Source organism: Meleagris gallopavo, unplaced genomic scaffold, assembly GCF_000146605.3.
Source record: "Meleagris gallopavo isolate NT-WF06-2002-E0010 breed Aviagen turkey brand Nicholas breeding stock unplaced genomic scaffold, Turkey_5.1 ChrUn_random_7180001955349, whole genome shotgun sequence".
NCBI lineage: Eukaryota > Metazoa > Chordata > Aves > Galliformes > Phasianidae > Meleagris > Meleagris gallopavo.
The window spans coordinates 14,102-32,477 of record NW_011216153.1 but is presented as its reverse complement, the minus strand read 5'-3'; the positions used below and the strand labels follow the sequence as shown (position 1 = coordinate 32,477).

The 18,376-nt window shown below is 53.6% G+C and overlaps 3 protein-coding genes across 4 annotated transcripts in view; all 3 read left to right on the top strand.

Annotated features, from left to right (window-relative positions):
• The window catches only part of STAMBP (STAM binding protein), a 12,563-nt gene extending 422 nt beyond the window's left edge, over positions 1–12,141 (top strand). Inside the window, exons 1-10 of one of the 2 annotated variants that reach the window (XM_010728168.3) lie at positions 47–251; positions 588–828; positions 5,496–5,571; positions 5,724–5,819; positions 6,496–6,871; positions 7,582–7,706; positions 8,539–8,676; positions 10,107–10,219; positions 10,407–10,506; positions 10,812–12,141. In XM_010728168.3, the coding sequence (XP_010726470.1) occupies positions 614–828; positions 5,496–5,571; positions 5,724–5,819; positions 6,496–6,871; positions 7,582–7,706; positions 8,539–8,676; positions 10,107–10,219; positions 10,407–10,506; positions 10,812–10,868 (1,296 nt within the window). In that variant the 5' untranslated portion in view covers positions 47–251; positions 588–613 and the 3' untranslated portion in view covers positions 10,869–12,141. Of the gene's footprint in view, positions 1–46; positions 252–587; positions 829–5,495; positions 5,572–5,723; positions 5,820–6,495; positions 6,872–7,581; positions 7,707–8,538; positions 8,677–10,106; positions 10,220–10,406; positions 10,507–10,811 lie in introns of those variants that run through there. The other variant, XM_003213757.4, reaches the window with a different exon arrangement.
• A 2,824-nt stretch (positions 12,142–14,965) lies between these two features.
• On the top strand, positions 14,966–17,703 carry LOC100551088 (actin, gamma-enteric smooth muscle). The gene is made up of 9 exons (XM_010728167.3): positions 14,966–15,097; positions 15,781–15,952; positions 16,039–16,167; positions 16,250–16,360; positions 16,441–16,525; positions 16,608–16,769; positions 16,844–17,035; positions 17,174–17,355; positions 17,459–17,703. The coding sequence occupies exons 2-9, from the start codon at positions 15,827–15,829 to the stop codon at positions 17,600–17,602; spliced, it is 1,131 nt and encodes a 376-aa protein (XP_010726469.1). The 5' UTR covers positions 14,966–15,097; positions 15,781–15,826; the 3' UTR covers positions 17,603–17,703.
• Positions 17,704–18,304: 601 nt separating this feature from the next.
• The window catches only part of LOC104917084 (deoxyguanosine kinase, mitochondrial), a 1,515-nt gene continuing 1,443 nt past the window's right edge, over positions 18,305–18,376 (top strand). Inside the window, 1 exon segment of the mRNA XM_010728173.2 lies at positions 18,305–18,320. Coding sequence (XP_010726475.2) covers positions 18,305–18,320 — 16 coding nt within the window.

Genomic DNA, 18,376 nt, shown 5'->3' with positions numbered 1-18,376 from the left:
GTGCGACTCGTTCGTCTTTCTTGGGGCCCTGTGGGAAAGGGAGAGGGGAGGGGGCGTTCCTGGGGTGGCAGCGGTGCCTTCTGCGGCACAGAGCAGTCTGAGTCCGAGTGAGACCAATTGGGAGCCGGCTCGACGGACAGGGGCGGTTCTGCCTGGGAGCACGGCCTGCAGCTCTCCTCACCACCGTGTGAGCGATCGGGGGGCGTGCAGTGTAGGAACCCTGTGTACAGCTGCTTCTGCTCCCGTCCAAGGTAAACGTGTTGGCCGACTGACCCCAAATCAATGGCTGGCACTCGTGTTGCACAGAGAGACGATGAGAAAGGAGGAGCTGTTTTGGGTAGGATTCACATCACTCAGACCATAGTTTGAGATGGGTTACCCAAGGAATGAGGTTGAGTTCATGGCGCTTTTCAGGTTATAAAGATTTATATCCAAGTGTTGTGTCCAAAAAGAGCCTGGCTTCTCCCACATTTCTCCCTCGGGACCTCCTGACCTTTGTATTACAGGGGTGATTTCTGTCAGGGCAACCAGACACATTACCTGTTCTGTGGTGGTTTTTGACTCCCTCGGCTTTCCTCCCACTGCAGAGCTGGTCAGAGCAGCGGCAGGTTTGATGTGCCTCGTTATGCCCAACCATGCTGATGTCAGCCTCCCGCCAGAGGAGCGTGTCCGAAGCCTGATCCAGGTGGGGAGTGCTGTGGAAGTGAGTGAGGATGTCCCACCACGACGCTACTATCGCTCCGGCGTGGAGATCCTCCGCATGGCCACCGTTTACTCAGAGGAGGGCAATATTGAGCATGCCTTCATCCTGTACAACAAGTACATCACGTAAGAGCAGCTCTATTTTGCTTACAATTAAGTTGTGTTGATGCAGAGTGTTGCGGGATTTCAGTTGGTTTTGAGTGTGTGTAGACACAGTGAGACGTTGTTGAGCTGGAAGAACCAGGTTCTGTCCAGAGCTTTGCTCCTTTTGAACTGATACAGGTGACCTGGTTAGGGTGACCACACTGTAAAGGTGCAAGGTACAAGCACTGCTCGTTGCTTTGCAGAATGCCAGTAAAAATTCCCTGAGATCAGACTGACCTTATATAGCTCTGTCAGCAGGAGGAAGGTGTTGGCTCCTTTTATTTAAACATTTCCTGGTGTTTTATTGCTGCAGAGTGGTTAGGTTGATCTCAAGAACTGTGATGTCATATGGATTGGCAGGCATCCATGGCCAAAGGTCACAGTATCAGAAGGAGATGAAAGCTCGTTGTGGTTCTCTGATAAACCAGCTTCAGAGGAGAAGCTTTCTTTATGTTTAAGCTACTACAACCTTTTACAGCAGTCACCACATTTCACCTTCAGCACAGAAATCAGCTGTGCAGCACTGGAGGTTTAGTTCTACCTAGAAATAGTGTAATTCCCCACACACACCATGCAGGTATGTTTGCACCTAGACCCTCCTGAGGAAGGACATGAGAAACAGAGTCACAAGTCTGAACATCCTGACCCCAGTCTTCTGACTTGGATGTGAGATCTCCAGGCTCTGAACACTCTTCTGAAAAACCAGAGGTTGTATATAAACCCACTCAAGACCCCGTTTGGTGTCACAGCTGCTGGGTCTCCAGCACAGGGGCCGTCCATGTGGACAAGCGTGGAGTTGTTCTCGCTGTCACCTCCAGGGCTGGCTGGGAACAAACCATCTTGGGTCCGAAAGCCACGCTGCGGAGCGGAGCGTGCGCCGTGCTGATGCAGTGACGTGGCAGCAGCTCTGCTTTTGCCTGAGCAGCTCAGAGTACGAGTGGTGCAGACGTGTGTCTCTTGCTGTGCCTCCCTGTGTTCAAAGGGCTGACAGTAGTGATGCCCAGGAAATATCCCGACAGCACTGAGTACCCTGTTCCCTCAGGCTTTTTGCCCCAAATCCTCCCGTTCTCACTCACCAGAGGGTCGAGTCTCCTTTCTGCTGTTCTACCCAAGTATCCAGAATGAGCTTGGCTTTTCTATGGGTGTTTTCCTTTCCTGCCTGCCTGTGTGCACAGGGTTCCTGCCCCAGCCTCCTTCAACTCAACACATTTTTCTCTGATTAGCTTTTCTTCCCGCCCTGCACTTCCTGAGCTTTTATGGTCATTGTCACTGCGTAGGGAGCTGCAAAGTGTAAAACCCTCGGGAAGGTTTCCAGGCTGGTTACATAGCTCAGGCTGAAGGAGAAGCTCTTTAACTAAACAAATGAACGAAACGTGCCTTTGCTCTTTCATTACAGCAATGCTAGGTGCTGGCATGCTGTTCTTCCAGCAACTTTCAGATGCCTGTGGCATTTACATTAGCCTGGCTCTCAGGCTGCAGGAAAGGTGAAAAGCTTTCCCTTTTGGTGGTGTGATTTCTCATGTTGATGAGTATGAGCTGCCGGCTTGGATTATCTGAAGATACAAAGTTAATGTCATCATCTCATTTCTTTAAATGGAAGAGTAATGCTGTAGCTGCTGTGGAAGTGAGAGGCTTGGCAGAGTGTTGTTTGAGGTGTCTTTCCCTGAGACTGTGATCTGGAAGGCAAGAGCAAAGCACTGTAATTGGAGTCTGTGGTGGAGCTTGCTTTGCTCTCCCATTTCTAGAAATGGGATTTGATTTATTCCCACCCTCCTCTCTGGCTACTTCAGCCCAAATCTGTGGTCACTGTTGTGACTCTGGGCTTGGCTGCCTCTCCTCAGAGCCCAGCTCCATGGCAGGAATGTATGGACTAGTGCAGGCTGCAGCTTTGTGAAGAGGAGGACTTCAGCCCTGAGAAGTGTGTGAGAGGCTCCTGGCCGCAGCTCTGCACGTGCTGTGTTTGTTAGGAGCGAGCACGCCATCCTCAGGAGCAAGTCCTTGGCTTTGTGTTGACTGCATGGCTTTGGGAAGCTGGATGTCCCTTTATTTCCCTGCAGGACACTCCTCAGGTAGCGACACCTGAGAGTGAGCCATTTGTTTGGGGAGGATTTTAGATCGATTTGGGATAACCTGAGGGTGGATCTACACTGAGATTCCCACTGAGCCAGTTCCATTCTTGGCGCTCAGTCTCCCACTTGATCTCGACTGTGTTTTCAGTATTTCTGTTTCCCATGCTGAAATGAAGCTCGTGCCCATCCCATAGTGGGCAGGAGGGAGGCACGAGTGTCTCTAAGAACAACCAGGCTGCACTTTACAGATGTCAGTGCTGTCACTTTGAAAGACATCTGCTTGTTTTTCTTCATCATCAGCTTCTGCACCATTCAGAATGGATTTGGTCTCAAAGCAGGAGGGTGCTGGAGCTTTTTTGAGCCAAGGCAGAGCAGAGCAGGGAAACGTGACGTGAATTTCCTGGGAGATGTGGATTCCTGGTTTGTCCGTGTGACTGTGAGCTGCTAGGATTGGCTCCAAGGGTTTGTGAGGGGTGTAAAGGGACTCGAGAGACACTGGTTTGGCGTGTGTGCTGTACAGTGCTTAAAAATAGCCTACGATGTGGCTGCTCAGTGCCAAGCAGCCGCTCCGTTCACAGCGGACTCGCAGCAGGCAGAGGTTTGAACAAACCCAAAGCTTCTGGTGATGGGGGCTGAGGGTTTAAGCCTTGCCAAGCCTCATCTGGGCTGTGGGTAGGAAATGTGAAGCGTTCTTATTCAGAGAATGCAGAGTTCTTCTCTGCTTCCTTCCTCAGCCTGCTGCTGGTCTTCCCTCAAAGTTTTCCTCTGGCTGCCTGAGTTCTCCCTGCACCCTGCTGCTCGCTGTTCCCCCTTCCTGCCTTCTGGAAAGCCAGCTGCCTCTGCTGTTTCTTCTGTCTTCCCCAGGCTAACATCTGCTCTTAATCCTTCTTAATGAATCCCTTCCATTTTAATCTTCAATCTGTTGGCAGTGATCGCTGCCTTGTTTTGTCTCCTTGACACAGTGACCTACTTTGCATCCACCAGCCCCAAGCAGGGACCTCACAGCTCCTCCGTGCCATGGCTGTGCTGATCCCGCGGTCTCTGGCATCTTCGTGCTCTCCATGGTAACCACAAGTACAACCAAGGGCTGGGATTGTGAGAAGTTCTTCCTTTTCCCAGAGGGCTGGGTTTTAAAGCAGATGGGTTTACTTAGTGCACATGCGGTGGTTTCACGGCAGGAGGAAAGCTCTTTGCTCACACTGTGGCTTTCCCACTTGGCTCTGCTTGGCTTGTTTGTGCTGTGCTCTCTACTCTTCTTCCCTCTGCCTGCACACAGAGCTGCTCCCTGCTCTGTCCCTGCTCATTGCTCTTATTCCCATTCTGCTCTGCAGTGGTGCAGCCTCACCTCGTACCCTGAGTGCGCCACAATACAAGAAGGACGTAAAACTCTTGGAGAGCATCCAAAGGAGGGCTATGGGGATGGCGTCCCTTGGTTTGTTCAGCACAGGGGGCTGGGGGGAGGCCTCGTGGTGGCTGCAGATCCTCACAGGGAGCATAGGAACAGCACTGAGCTCTGCTCTCTGGTGACAGCAACAGGGACTGAGGGAATGGCACAGGGCTGCAACAGGGGAGAGGCAGGTAGGGGTGAGGGAGAGGTTCTGCACTGGAGGGTGGAGGGGATGGCACAGCTCCCCAGGGCAGTGGGCATGGCTCTGAGCTGCTGGAGCTCAGGGAGCATTGGATTTGGACTCACACTTGGGGGTAATGATGGGATGCCTCCAGCCTGGGAAGATCCGTGGGGCAGAGCAGAAGACAGCCCTGTGTCTGTGGGCTTCCCACCTCGCTGCTGTACTTGCAGTGTTCTTTTTCTGTGTCCTAAGCTGCACCTTGGAAGGAGGAGAAGCTTCTATCCTGGAGCAGGTTAATCTGCAGAGAAACCACAAATTAATCTGTTTGTATCTGTGCTGGGAGCGAGGTAGTATCGAGCTCAGTCTTGAATTCCCCTCCCAGAAATCTGCTTAGAACCAGCACTGCTGCCTAGAAAAAGGCCTGAAATATTGCTCTGACCTCCTGGGGTTGTGCACAGCCTTTCTGCAGGTTTCCTATTCAAGGTCTGAGTTAATTTCTCCTTCTCTTGCAGAAACTGTTCTCTCCCCCCGTGCAGGGCTGTGTGAGCACTGAGCTAGATGAGTCCTTGAGCTTGTCTGTTCTCCCTTTGGATGTTCTCAGAGGTGAAGGCAGGTGCCCAAGTCCTTCCTAAAACACTGACAGCATCTTTGATGTTTTAGACTGGTTTATTAATGTTTCTGTTCCAAAAAAAAAAAAATAATTAAGGAAGTATTTATCCCAGAGGATCATCACCAAAGCCCAGATGGGAGAAAAGTCCTGTGCAAGGTGCTCTTCTGGGGCTGAGCAAGAACCCTGTGTGCCAAGAAGAGCTCAGAAAGGCACTGATTGATGGAGAGTTTATTGCAGAAAGGCAGACAGCCATCCTGATTGCAGGAGCACAGGGCCCAGGGAAGTGGCAGAGCAGAGATTCTGTGCTGGAGGCAGATGATACATACCTCCCCAAATGCCATTTCTTCTGCTGGCACCATTCTGCTGGGATTCAGGAATACAGTTTCTCTCCTGTGTTTATAGGCTCTTCATTGAGAAGCTGCCAAAGCACCGTGATTACAAAACTGCCGTCGTACCTGAAAGGAAGGAGACAATGAAAGTAAGTAGTAATGTTCCAAGTCTTCAGTGGCTGCTGTTGAAAACGCTTTGGGGTTTATTTTCTCCAAGAATCTATTGATTCTTTCATCCATTCTGGGCCTGCTTTTCTTGCCTTGGTGCTCTTGCACTTAGGATTGTGTTTCTTCCCTTCAGAAGCTGAAGGAAGTAGCCTTTCCCAGAGCTGAAGACCTCAAGAAGGAGCTGTTGCAGAGGTACACGAAGGACTACACTAAGTACATCGAGCAGAAGGTGAGCGAGAGGAGATTGGAGGCTTCTGCTTCTTGGGAAGCGTGCAAAGCCTCAAAGGGTTTGGAAGGGTTTCCATTGTCAGCCACCCCAAGGGTTTGGAAGAGGTCTCCAGGGCTCCTTGAGCACTCCAAAAGATGAACTCTGGGAGGCCCCAGCTTTCGGAGTCCACCCTCATCACCTGCAGCATGGGGCTGTCTCTGCTGTCATTATGTGGGTGAATTTGTCATAGGTGCCCCTGCGGCTCATTTTGTTGCAGTCTGAACTGGGACATTTATTTGGCTTTCTTTTTGTCTCAGTGTGTGAGGTCTTATGGCTCAGAAATTCAGCAGATGCCTTACGACAATATGAGTAGGGATCTGGGGTTCTGTGGGCAAAGCAGAAAGCTCTGCAGTCAGTTTTGCTTTAAGAAAGTGCTGTTTTGGAGAGATGAGAGAGAAATCAATCTAGAATCATATTCCCACACAATGACCTGGGTGAGGCAGCAGTTTACTGCTCTGGTCTGGCTGGTTTTCTGATAGAAGTGCTGATCTGTGCAGAAAGTACATCTTGTTGGTTAATTTCTGCAGACCCTTTAGGGATGGTCTGTGGTTGCTGAGGGTCTGCAAGCAGGCTGGAAGTCCTGCAGTTCTAAAGGAGTGATATTTGCTGATGTCCTTTGGTGTATTTCGTCTTGCAGAAAGAGAAGGAAGAGGAGGATGCACGCAACTTGGCTTTGCAGCAGCAGTTGGAAGAGGAAAGAAATCGTGTAGCCTTAATGAAGCAGCAGCAGGCAGAGCAAGAGCAGTTTCTTGCCTTCGAGGAGATGATTCGACGACAGGAGCTGGAAAAGGAACGTTTGAGGATAGTGCAGGAATTTGGAAAGCAGGAGCCAAGTCCTGAGTCTCTGGATGGACCCCTCATCCCTGGCATGGAAAAGCCAGCTACTGATTTAACCCCAAGGGTTCCTGTCTCTCCACTTCACCCTGCGAGTCCATCAGTGGGGACTGTCTCATCCAAACCTCCTGTTGTGGACAGATCTTTGAAACCTAGTGCTTTGGGGAGCACAGAACACAGTTAGTACATCTCCCGTGCATTCTTTTCCCTTTCTGGGGCCGAGCCAAACACAGCCAAGGAGCTGAGCTGTCTGGGAGGCTTTTGGAACTGTTTCATCAGATCTCCATCCCTTCCTGGGGATTTGCTCTTCCAGGCTATTGGGGGTGCTCTCCCCAATGTCCAGCAAAGGTTTGCAGGCTGGAGAGAACTGTTTCCTAGTAATCCAGCCTCAGTCTCTCTCTGCTGACCTAAAATCTACAACCTGTTTGGCTTTTGACCTTCCTAGATCCAAATACTTTTTGGAGATTGGGGCTTAATTCCTGTTAAACTGACTGAACTCTCCTCTTTTGCCAACTATAGATCCAAAATAGTGATCCAGACATTTCTGAACAACTGGTTCTTGAGCAGAGAAACATTTTACTTCTAAATAACATTTTATGAGCGTTCGTATTTTCGTTTTCTTTATCCAAACACATACTAATAGAATTCTAAACGTCTTTTCTTTCTCTTTCCTTATTTTGAAAGAGGTATTGGCTGTCTTTTATAGAGTGTCACTGTGACTTTATTTACCTGTGACTGCCAGTGGAAGAGTAGACATTAGAGTTAGCGTAGCAGTTAATGTTGCCAGGCTGATTTCTTTCAGTCTAGTCCCTCTAGGTCCAGACTGAGGGAACATCTCTCCAGTGGCACTGGCTATCGTTGCTCACTGTGCTCCCAATTCTCCCCACAGCTGCAGGTATGGAAGCCCTTCGCCAGGTCATTGTCCCCAGAGAGCTGTGCCATAAATTCCTCCAGCTGGCTGATGCCAACACGGCCCGAGGTGTGGAGACCTGTGGGATCCTCTGTGGTAAGCTGGTAAGGTGATAATAGTAATTAAGCCCCTGGAAGCAGGACAGAGGTCTTTTCTTTAAGTAGAATAGGTTTAGAAGTGGTTGGAGGACTCTGCCAGAGTGCAGTTTCACTGGGATTTCATATGAGTGTTGGGCCAGGCTGCCTCTGCTTTTAACCCAAAGGTTTCCTCAGTCTTTATGTAAGGAAATGTGCCTCAATGTGGAGTGACAGCCAGCAGTTCCTGTGAGTTCAGCTTCCTCTCTCTGATTGCCATGAGTCCCATCTGTGAGCCAGGACCCTCACCAAGACAAGGCTGTGCAAGCACAGGCTGAAGGCAGTTTTCCCTCAATGAGTTTGTGTGCAGAGGTTTCTGCTGGCAGCCCCAGCCTCTCTCCCTTGTCATCTGGTGCTCACTGTTTTGCTCACAGAAGTTTGCTTTGAAATGAAATAGTTTGATGTAGCAACTTTCTGCAATCTGGTTCCCTCTGGATACTTGGTGACTATTTAATTATGAGGCACCAGCTCTGAGTGAGTGCAGAGATTTCCTTCTGTGTGAGGCTGAGCTGCTGTGGGTGCTCACAGGGAAGATGAACTAATAGCCACAGGCTGACTCGGGCTGAATCTGTGACTCCTTTTTCAGATACAGTTACCATACAGTTTCCCTTACCATGGATGATAGATGCACTCGTGGGCTTGTTTGTAGAGCTACTCTTCCCCTTACTGGGCCCCTGAGTGATGAACAGAAACACTTCATTCCCAAAGCTTAGGAAATTACCTTTGCACCAGTGGGCGGCAGCAGATTTCCTGTTTGGGGGGCGTTTCTGGAGGGTAACAGCCTCCCTGTGCTGCTTTGCAGATGAGGAATGAATTCACCATAACCCACGTCATCATTCCCAAGCAATATGGAGGCCCTGATTATTGCAACACAGAGAATGAGGAAGAACTCTTCCTGATCCAGGACCAGCATGGCCTCGTTACACTCGGCTGGATCCATGTGAGCCTCTCATCCCTGCTTCACTTCCAGTCTGACCTTGCTTTGAGTTGGGAAAGAAAGGGGTGTGGGGAGATGGGCTGGGGAAGGAGGATTTGATGGAGGATTTGCTGTGGAGCTGTCAGTGTCATAGAATTATAGAATAGGTTGGGTTGGAAGGGGCCTCAAGGATCACGAAGCTCCAACCCCCTGCCACACGCAGGGCCACCAACCTCCACATCTCACAGCAGCCCAGGGCCCCATCCAACCTGGCCTTGAACACCTCCAGGGATGGACGGGGATCCACAGCCTCTCTGGGCAGCTGTTCCAGCACCTCATTGCTCTCTCTGCAAAGAACCTCCCACTGATACCCAACCTAAATCTTCCCTTCCTCAACTTCAAAGCATTTCCCCTTGTCCTGCCATTGTCTGCATCCTTTCTTTGATGCAGTCTTGCTCACAGCTCGTGTTGCTTGAGAAATTCAGGCCTGTTGGAGGTTCAGATTCTTTCCTAGAACATTGACTGCTTTAGAAGTGGGACACTGGGCTAAAAGCAGACTTGGGACATCCCAGCCTTCCGCCTGGAGCTCCTGCTGTCAGCGCGTGGCCTCTGCAGTGATGTGTCCCTATAGTAGCACAGCTTTTTGCAGACAGCTGTGTGCTGCTCTGCCGCAGGGTGTGCCAGCTCCAGATTCCTCCTCTGGCTCCCTGCTGCCTGTCCCCGTGGAGCCTTTGGCAGTCGGATGTGTGCCAAGCAAAACGTTTGGTGCTGCTGAGTAATCTCTCGAAAGCAGCAGCTGCTTTGCAGACTTTGACAAATAAATGCCTGCTGAGTGTGCCTGATATGTGCGGGTGTCTGCTGTCAGTGTTAACTCTTCAGTGATGGCCCCGCAACATCCAGGCACCCTTGGGAATCCCTTTGAGCTTTCTGCCAGTCTTGGCAACAAAAGCCTTACAGGGGAAGAAGGAAAGGCCTTTCTGCCAGAGTGAGGCTGTGAAATCTCTCGGCAGGAGCTGAGTGCGTTGGATGTTGTCTGTGATTTTTAAAAGCTTAGCCATCTTCATGGAATGTGGTCTTTTGGAGTGTCGTGGTGATACGTTGTGCACCTGGTGATGCTGTGCCCTGAGGTAGCCACACTTCAGAAGCGTGTGAGGTGACTGCCCTGCAGGGTGCCCTGCATTTAAGGCAAGGGAAATGCTGTGCATTAAAATATGAGTTTGTAAGGGATGTGGCCAGAAAAGTAGAGCTTCTTCTGTCCTCTTTCCAAATGCAAAGGAGGAGCAGATGTTTTGGAGCAATCCAGAACAACTTTCAGCATGTTAGCAAGTCCTCTGAGCCACCTGAGGAGCTGTGCCCCTTTACCATTCCAACCTTCACTTGGCAGATGCAACCTATCTGAGAAAACCCATCCAAACCTGCCGTGGTGTTCTCTCTTTTCTTACCCTGTGTTTCAGACTCACCCCACACAGACAGCTTTCCTCTCCAGCGTCGACCTGCACACACACTGCTCCTACCAGATGATGCTGCCAGAGTCCATCGCTATTGTGTGTTCTCCAAAGTACCAGGAGTAAGTGTGGTTGCCCATCTGTGGTAGGGAGCAGCTCTGCAGCCACAAAGCTGGCAGAGGAATGCCTTGCAGAGTGTGTGGGGTCTCGTGCTTGAGAAAAGCAGATTCAAACATGCTCTTGGAGTGCAGAAGCAGCTGTTTCTGCTTGCAGAGGCTTGAGCTTTATGAAGTTTCTGCTTATTTCTAGGACAGGGTTTTTCAAGCTGACAGAACACGGCCTGGAGGAGATCTCTTCTTGTCGACAGAAAGGATTCCACCCACACCCCAAGGACCCTCCTCTCTTCACTGTAAGTTGCCTCGTGGGGCACTGGGGACTCTACTACCATACGTTAGCATACTGAACTGGTCACTTGAGTTTATATCTATGGTGAGTCACTGGTCTATGGCCCGGGACAGGAGAGAGCCTCACAGGGGCCTGCTTCTCACTGGAGTTGGGATGCAAAAGCTTTCTGACTTGATAGGTGTTTGTTTCTTCACTGCAAGGAGAGGGCAGTTCTCAGAAGGCCAGTGGATGCAGATTGCATCAGGAGATGGAGGAGACGCCTGAGCTGTGGGAATATCTGAATAACCCCATTTCTTCTTTCTCTTCCAGACTTGCAATCATGTGTCAGTAGTCGAGAGAGATGTGGTGCTGATGGATCTACGATAGGCCTCCTGCCTTAAATACCTACTTTAAAACCATCTACCTTCCCTCTAGGCCTAGGTAAAGTTTTGGTTCCTTCTGTAGCAGATGATTTTCACCGTGTGGTGCCCCTTTCCCTTCCTCCCTGAGCAGTCAGGGTGAACTCGATTCCCTGACCTCAGCTCATGAACTCGGTGCCTGGTGTTGGACTGGTGAAATGGTGTTGAGGTTCAAGGTGTGGGGAAAAGCTAACAGGAGATTCAAAGACAGAAGCTAACACTGAAGCAATTATTTAATTTGTAGCTTGACCAGCTTCTTGGGTGGGGAGGGTCCTGCAAGTTGCTGCATCCTTGAGCTGTGAAACCTCTTCAAGTGCTTCCAAAGTGGATCTTGCCCAAATTAACCCATGTTCTGCTTTGACTCTCTTTCTGGGTTGGTAAACTGTGGCCTTGAGCGTGGCTGGTTGGAGCAGATAAATCTTTGCTAATGTACAGAATTAAACCTTCCTAACACTTCTCACCCATGCAAGAACCCATCCTCCCTCCTGGTGCTCACATTTCTGCCCAGTGGAACAAGAAGGGGCCCAGCTGTTGTGCTGTGCCCTTCCTTTGGGAACCCCCGTTTCAAGAGTTTAGGGTGAGAAGATTCCTGGATGCAGCACTGCTTCATTCCAGCGATGGTGAGGGGGATATCTGGTTACTTTCCTCCTTTTCCTGGATGGGGCACTCACTCCAGCGAGGGTTTGGGTTTGGCTGGTGCTGGTGATGTGACAGAGGAGGCTCTCCCATCTCATGGTTACAGCACTGGTGCACTCTGTGGCTGATCCACACATGGGGCTCAGCTGCTGGCCCAAACTCCTGGGCATGTTGTGTTTCTTGAATCCTTAAACACTCGCTCTTGACTGCCTCTGCAGTCCTTAAAGCATTATGAAGCCTGTCCTTGCCAAACCAAGTGCTCCACAGTGATGCAGCACACCATCTGGGGTCCTTCTCTGTACTCATTGTTGAAAGCCAAGCAGTGACTTTGCATCCCTGAACTGAGCCTCCGCCCTCACCTGTATCAGCATTGAAAGAGCAGTATTGAAAAGTGGAAGGCTCAAAGTGTGACACATCACCTCTGTGTCCTCTGTCAGGATGCTCTGATTGTCAGCATGTATCTGCATGGGCGGGGGGAGGGCTGGAGCTGCCTTCCCACCCGGGAGACACACATACGTGAATACATGTGCACTTGTACTCCTACCTGCAAAACAGCAAGCAACATTCGTTGGTGTACAGTTTAATACAGACAGGTTGTATTATGGGCTGCTTCTCTCACTTGTTTTCTTTGAGTTAACTCCTTGGGCTGGAAGGAGCTGCTGAGAATGGGGAGGGAATCCGTTTATTTATGGTTTATCTGACAAACTGCTGCTGAAGTTATCAGTGTGGTTTCAGCAGCAGGAGGGAAGCAGTGGGATCTCATGGCATCCTTGGGAATTGACTTCCAGCCCTCATTTCTTTAAGCTGTTCTCCCAGGTGGGTTTTGCTGTCGGGGTGTCCATTCCCTGCCTGTGGGGGGAAGGAAGCAGTCTGTTCTTCAACCTTACAGCTCCTGAAGCTGAGCTTCCTTCCAGTTCCTGGTGCAGCCTCAGGTCTGAGCAAAGCCTGGCAGAGGAGCTGGGGGCATTTCGTTGCCTCCTCTCCATGTTGTCCCAGTGACCCATAAACCCTCGTGGGGGATTTTTCGGATTCCTCGCAGTGTGGCTGTGCCCGAGGGCTTCACTTCTCACAGCAGCAGCCGTGCTCCCGGTGCTGCTCTCTGGGCTGCTGCCTTCTCCAATCGCATTTTTTCACTTGGAGTCACTCAGTCGTCACTTCGTTGCGTCAGGGAGATCTCCCACATCCCAGCACCCCATCCATCCGCAGCTGGGACTGTCAGACCTTCAAAGGAGTTCGGTACAAAGCGAAGCCCGAACAAAACCAGGCTTTGCAGGAATGCTTTATTTGCTGCAACAACGAAGGCTGCACGTTTTGCAGGGGCTTTCCCACCACCCGCGTCTCTCCGTGCCCTCAGGCACACAGGAACGGGACCAAGCCCGTGCCCGAGCTCCCAGCCAGGAGCCCTCAGCAGCGGAACGTGCGAATGTTACCCATATAGGGAGGTGCAGAGGTCTGGCGGTGTGCGGGGAGCTCTGCGTTCCCCCCGCTGCCCTCAGCCTGCAGCCCCCTCCCGCTCGTGGCACTGGCGTTGGCCTCGCGTGCCGTGGGATGCCGGGCGTTCCTGCGAGCATCCCAGGCTGCCTGCAGCCCTCCCTGCAGCCCGGGCACGGCCATGCTCCGGCAGCTGGATTGGCTGCGGTGGCCGAACCTTTCCTTTTTAGGCTGCGTCTGCTCTGGCTCTGGGCTCTGCCACCGCGGTCCCGGCTTCAGCCTCCCCGTGCCGAGGCTCAGCCCCAGCGCAGGGACTGCTGTGGCCGTGGGACAGCCCTGCGTGGGGGGCTGAGGAGGGCTGGGACCGCTATGGCTTGGGCACAGCGGGGGTCGTGGCCCCGTGGGTGGAGGTGTTGTGGCTTTGGGCTCAGTTCCCTTTTCTATTGCTGAGACACCATCAGCTCTGTGTGCCCGTGGTCCCCCTGCAGTGTGGGTCCAATGGAACCCGGTGGCCAGGCTGCCTCCATCCCACCACTCCCTTTTGATTTTTTTTTTTTCCTACTGCTCTGCTGGGTTGGGTGTTGGTTTTTTTTTGGGGGGGGGAGGTTTGGTTTTTTTTTTGGTTTTTTTTTTTTTTTTTTTCAGCATGTCATATATGGCAACCTTTTGCCTTGGTGACCTCATGTTTGGCAGCAGGCCTTGTGACGCGGGCTGGGATGAAAGTGGCTGCGGGTGTCTCGCGTGAGCTGCGGTGCAGACAGCACTGAACACTCAGCTGGGACCTGGGGACACATCCAGCCCCCAGGGATGGGGGAAACCGGGGCAGAGCCACCGCTGTGGGATGCTCTGGGACCGTGCCCACATCCTCACTGACATAATGACAGCTCTGAGGCCATGTGGGACCTCCTGTGTTCCTTTTGGCAGCGGCCCCGCAGCTCGTGGGTCCTCATTGCTGCACCCTCACCTCCGCACCCTCACCCCGAGAATGGATCAGGATGCAGCAAAACAAAGCAGGAGGCAGCGCCTGCGCTGTGCCTCAGTTTCCCCAGCTGCAGCCTCACTTCCCACAACTCCCCATAGCAGCTCCGTGGCTTCCTCCCATCCTCAGGCTCTGCTGAGAGGCCCCAGAACAGGATGGCTGTCCTTAAAAAGGCACCGGGCAGTTCAGCAGGTGCTGTGTGAGAGATGGGGGCTGGTGCCTTTGCCATGGTGGGGCACTGGGGTGGCCCCGGTGCTGCTCGGAGGCAGCAGATCTCCACCTCCCCCGGGACTGGGGCTTGTCCTGCTTCCAAACCCTCCTGGAGGGAAGCTGAGGATGCACCCACCATGCAGGGTCAGGCTTAGAAGGACCACGTGGGGCTCAACGATGAGGGTTTGGGGTTTTAGCAAGGCTGCATGGTGCCCAGGGGACCTTTTCCCTGTCAGGATGAATGCAGAACTTCCAGGACTCCTGCAGCACCTTCAGTCTTGCACTGAATTGGGCCCATTTGCCCCACGGGGTCCCTGTCCCCACCAAGTGCAACGACGGGAGGAAAAAAATCCCATGGACGAAACCCCCAGGATGGAGATGCCTGGGCACAGGGATGGAGCACAGCACCTCGAGGCTGTGATGCACCGCCCATCACCTGGTGTGCTGTTGGGATGCTGAACCTCTTCCAAATTGGGATATGCCATGATTCTATGACTCAGGTGCACAGCACAGTCCCGGGCCATCCCTACAGCCACCGCCCTCCCAGGCAGGGTTGCAGCCAGAGAGGACCAAAGGCCATCGGGCCGGAGTACCTCCACCTCCCTTTTGCTGAATGTCACTTATAAGGACTTGTGTCTCGCCTGTTTATTGAAGTGTAGCATAAAAGGAACAGACTCACCAATGGGATGTTGCCTCCTAAGAATCCCCACATAGATTTTTTTTCCTTACAATAATTAACTGTGCTGGGTCCTACCATCAGTCCAAGGTCAATTTAATGCAATAAAACACCTTATATGGCCATATGGCTAACACACCATCACTTAGCCTATTTAGGGTCTTTGTGTAGAGAGGATCCGCCTCTGAGGTTTCGTGGGCTCGTGGTATTTATACCAAAGCAGATCGGGACTCAGTCCCAGAGGAAAGGAGCTCTCACGTCTGCGGTGAGTACTGCCCTGCACTGATTTCTCTTTGCTTGCGGGAACAGGAAGGAACAACTCCCCTCCCCCCGCACAGCTCTGGGGGCTTTGGGGTGCCCCGGGGTTTTGGGATATCCCCTGCTTCATTTACACTGCATCGGGGGGGGGCTGAGCCCCATCACAACCCCTCCAGCCAGGGGCATCCATGGAGCCGAAGAGAACCAGGCTGCAGCCAGCGTGGGTTGCGCGATTCCAGGCACGGAGAAATCCCTGCCTTTATTATTATTATTTTATTTTGGGCTATTTGCCTGCTTTCCTCCAGCCTGGAGAGAGCACATTCAAAAATTTTTTCCCATTTTTGGGAAAGGCTGCAGAGGGGCTGTCAGTGAGATGGGATCGGCCACCGCTGGGCATCGCCTGCCCCACTCGGGGGTATCAGCTCAGGATGCCACGCAGAGCTCCCAGCCATGACAGCTTCGGAGCAAACTTTGGGCATCAGCTGGCACGAGATGAAGGAGCAGTGCTGGGGTTGACCACTGCCCCACTTTGAGCATCACGGCCTGCAAAGGATTTTGCAGAGCTGTGCATCCCCTGCAGCAAAAGAACTCAAACCCTCAAACCAAACAGAGCCCAACCTGGCAGCCGGGCAGAACGCCGCATCCCCACTGCTGCGTTTAATGCATTTTTCCCCCCGCCCCCCACCCCAGCTTTTCCCCCAGGTCCCCCTGAGCGCCAGCCTCTCCCAGCCCCACCATGTGTGAGGAGGAGACCACCGCCCTGGTCTGCGACAACGGCTCCGGGCTCTGCAAAGCCGGCTTTGCTGGTGACGATGCCCCCCGTGCCGTCTTCCCCTCCATCGTGGGGCGGCCCCGGCACCAGGTGGGTACCAGGGTGTCTCCATTCTCTGCTCCTTCCTCTGATTGCTTAAATGAAGCTAACGAGGCCATTTCTCCTGCTGGCATTAGGGCGTCATGGTAGGCATGGGGCAGAAAGACAGCTATGTGGGCGATGAGGCGCAGAGCAAGAGGGGTATCCTCACACTCAAGTACCCCATCGAGCACGGCATCATCACCAACTGGGATGACATGGAGAAGGTGAGAGCCCTCCTGGGACAGGGAGAGGGGAGAGCGCCGGTTCCATCCCACGGGATGACCCCCCTCCCTTCTGTCTGCGTAGATCTGGCACCACTCCTTCTACAACGAGCTGCGCGTGGCCCCCGAGGAGCACCCCACGCTGCTGACCGAGGCACCGCTCAACCCCAAAGCCAACCGTGAGAAGATGACCCAGGTATGGAGCCGCTGGGTTCGGGGTGCGTGGGGGGGCGTGGAGGTGTGTGTCCCCATCCAACCCACCGCCCCTCCTCACAGATCATGTTCGAGACCTTCAATGTCCCGGCCATGTACGTCGCCATCCAGGCCGTGCTCTCCCTCTACGCGTCCGGCCGCACCACCGGTGAGTCCCACATATGGTGTCCACCAGCGGGGGCCCTTTGGATGCCTCCGAGCCCCATCCCTTACCCTTCTTCCCCTCCCAGGCATCGTTCTTGACTCTGGGGACGGCGTCACCCACAATGTGCCCATCTATGAGGGCTACGCTCTGCCCCACGCCATCATGCGTCTGGACTTGGCCGGCCGCGACCTCACTGACTACCTCATGAAGATCCTCACCGAGAGGGGCTACTCCTTCGTCACCACCGGTATGGGGTCAAGGATGGGGGAGGTGGGAATGGGGGTCCCGCAGAGCCACGCTGAGCCCACCTGTCCCCTGCAGCCGAGCGGGAAATCGTGCGTGACATCAAGGAGAAGCTCTGCTACGTGGCCCTGGACTTTGAGAACGAGATGGCCACGGCTGCTTCCTCTTCCTCCCTGGAGAAGAGCTACGAGCTGCCTGATGGGCAGGTCATCACCATTGGCAATGAGCGCTTCCGCTGCCCCGAGACCCTCTTCCAGCCCTCATTTATCGGTGAGCCCACCCCAGTGCTGCCCCATTGCTGATGCCCCAGCACATCCCACTGCACCCATGAGCCATAGGCAGCCCTTTGGGGGAGCCCTGTGCAGGTGTGTGGGGGGTGGGGTGCTGAGAGCCTCCCTTCCATCCCAGGCATGGAATCTGCTGGCATCCATGAGACCACCTACAACTCCATCATGAAGTGTGACATCGACATCCGCAAGGACCTCTATGCCAACAACGTGCTGTCTGGCGGCACCACCATGTACCCTGGCATCGCCGACCGCATGCAGAAGGAAATCACAGCGCTGGCCCCCAGCACCATGAAGATCAAAGTAGGCAATGGGAATCATCCCACCCCAAAGTCTCCCTTTGGTGGGGTGACCTCGGGGTGCTTTGGGGGTCCCGATCTCGCGCTAACAGCCCCTGCTTTGGCAGATCATCGCCCCGCCAGAGAGGAAGTACTCGGTGTGGATCGGCGGCTCCATCCTGGCGTCCCTCTCCACCTTCCAGCAGATGTGGATCAGCAAACCCGAGTACGACGAGGCCGGGCCCTCCATCGTCCACCGAAAGTGCTTCTAAGCGCCCTGCCCCGTACCTGGGCTGGGGCACCCCGCTCCTCCTCCACCCCACTGCTCCTCCCCGTCCCCCACTGCGCAATAAAGCCTTTTCTCCAGGCTCTGCCCCCTCTCTGGGAGATTTTGAAGTGTTGTGGGGTGGGAGGGGGCGGGATGGAAAGCAGGGAACAGCGGGGGGAGGAACAGTGCAATCCTGACCCCCAGCCCTCTCTTGGTGCCCACAACCTCGTGGTCACGTTCTCACATGCTGTGGGTGCCTCCAACCTCTTGTAGGTGCCCACTTCCGATGGTGCTGCCCCGACCCCACAGTGGTGTCCTGACCCCATGGTGGTTTCCCTGACCCCATGGTGGTGACCGACCTGATAACGACAACCCAACGCCATGGCGTTGCCCTGATCCTATCACGATGCCCCAACCCGATCTCGGTGCCCCAGCTGTCGCTGATACCTCCAACCACGTGGTGGTGCTCTGACCCTACGGTGGTGTCCTCGACCTCTTGGCAGCGTCTTCTCCCCGTGCTGATATCTCCCTCGCCCCATCCCGGTGCCCCCCCCCAACACCACTTCCCGTCCCCACCCTTTCCTCGTTCCAACGCAGCCGAGACCACCCCTATGGCGGTGGTTCATTTGCATAAATCACCATCTCCCCGCCCCATCTCCCCGCCCACGCGCGCTGACACGGCGCGACACCGCCCTTCTCCCGCGCCATGACGTCACGCGGAAGTAGCAAAGCCCCGCCCCCTCATTTGCATGGCATTCGCGCGCGGCGACACCGGGAG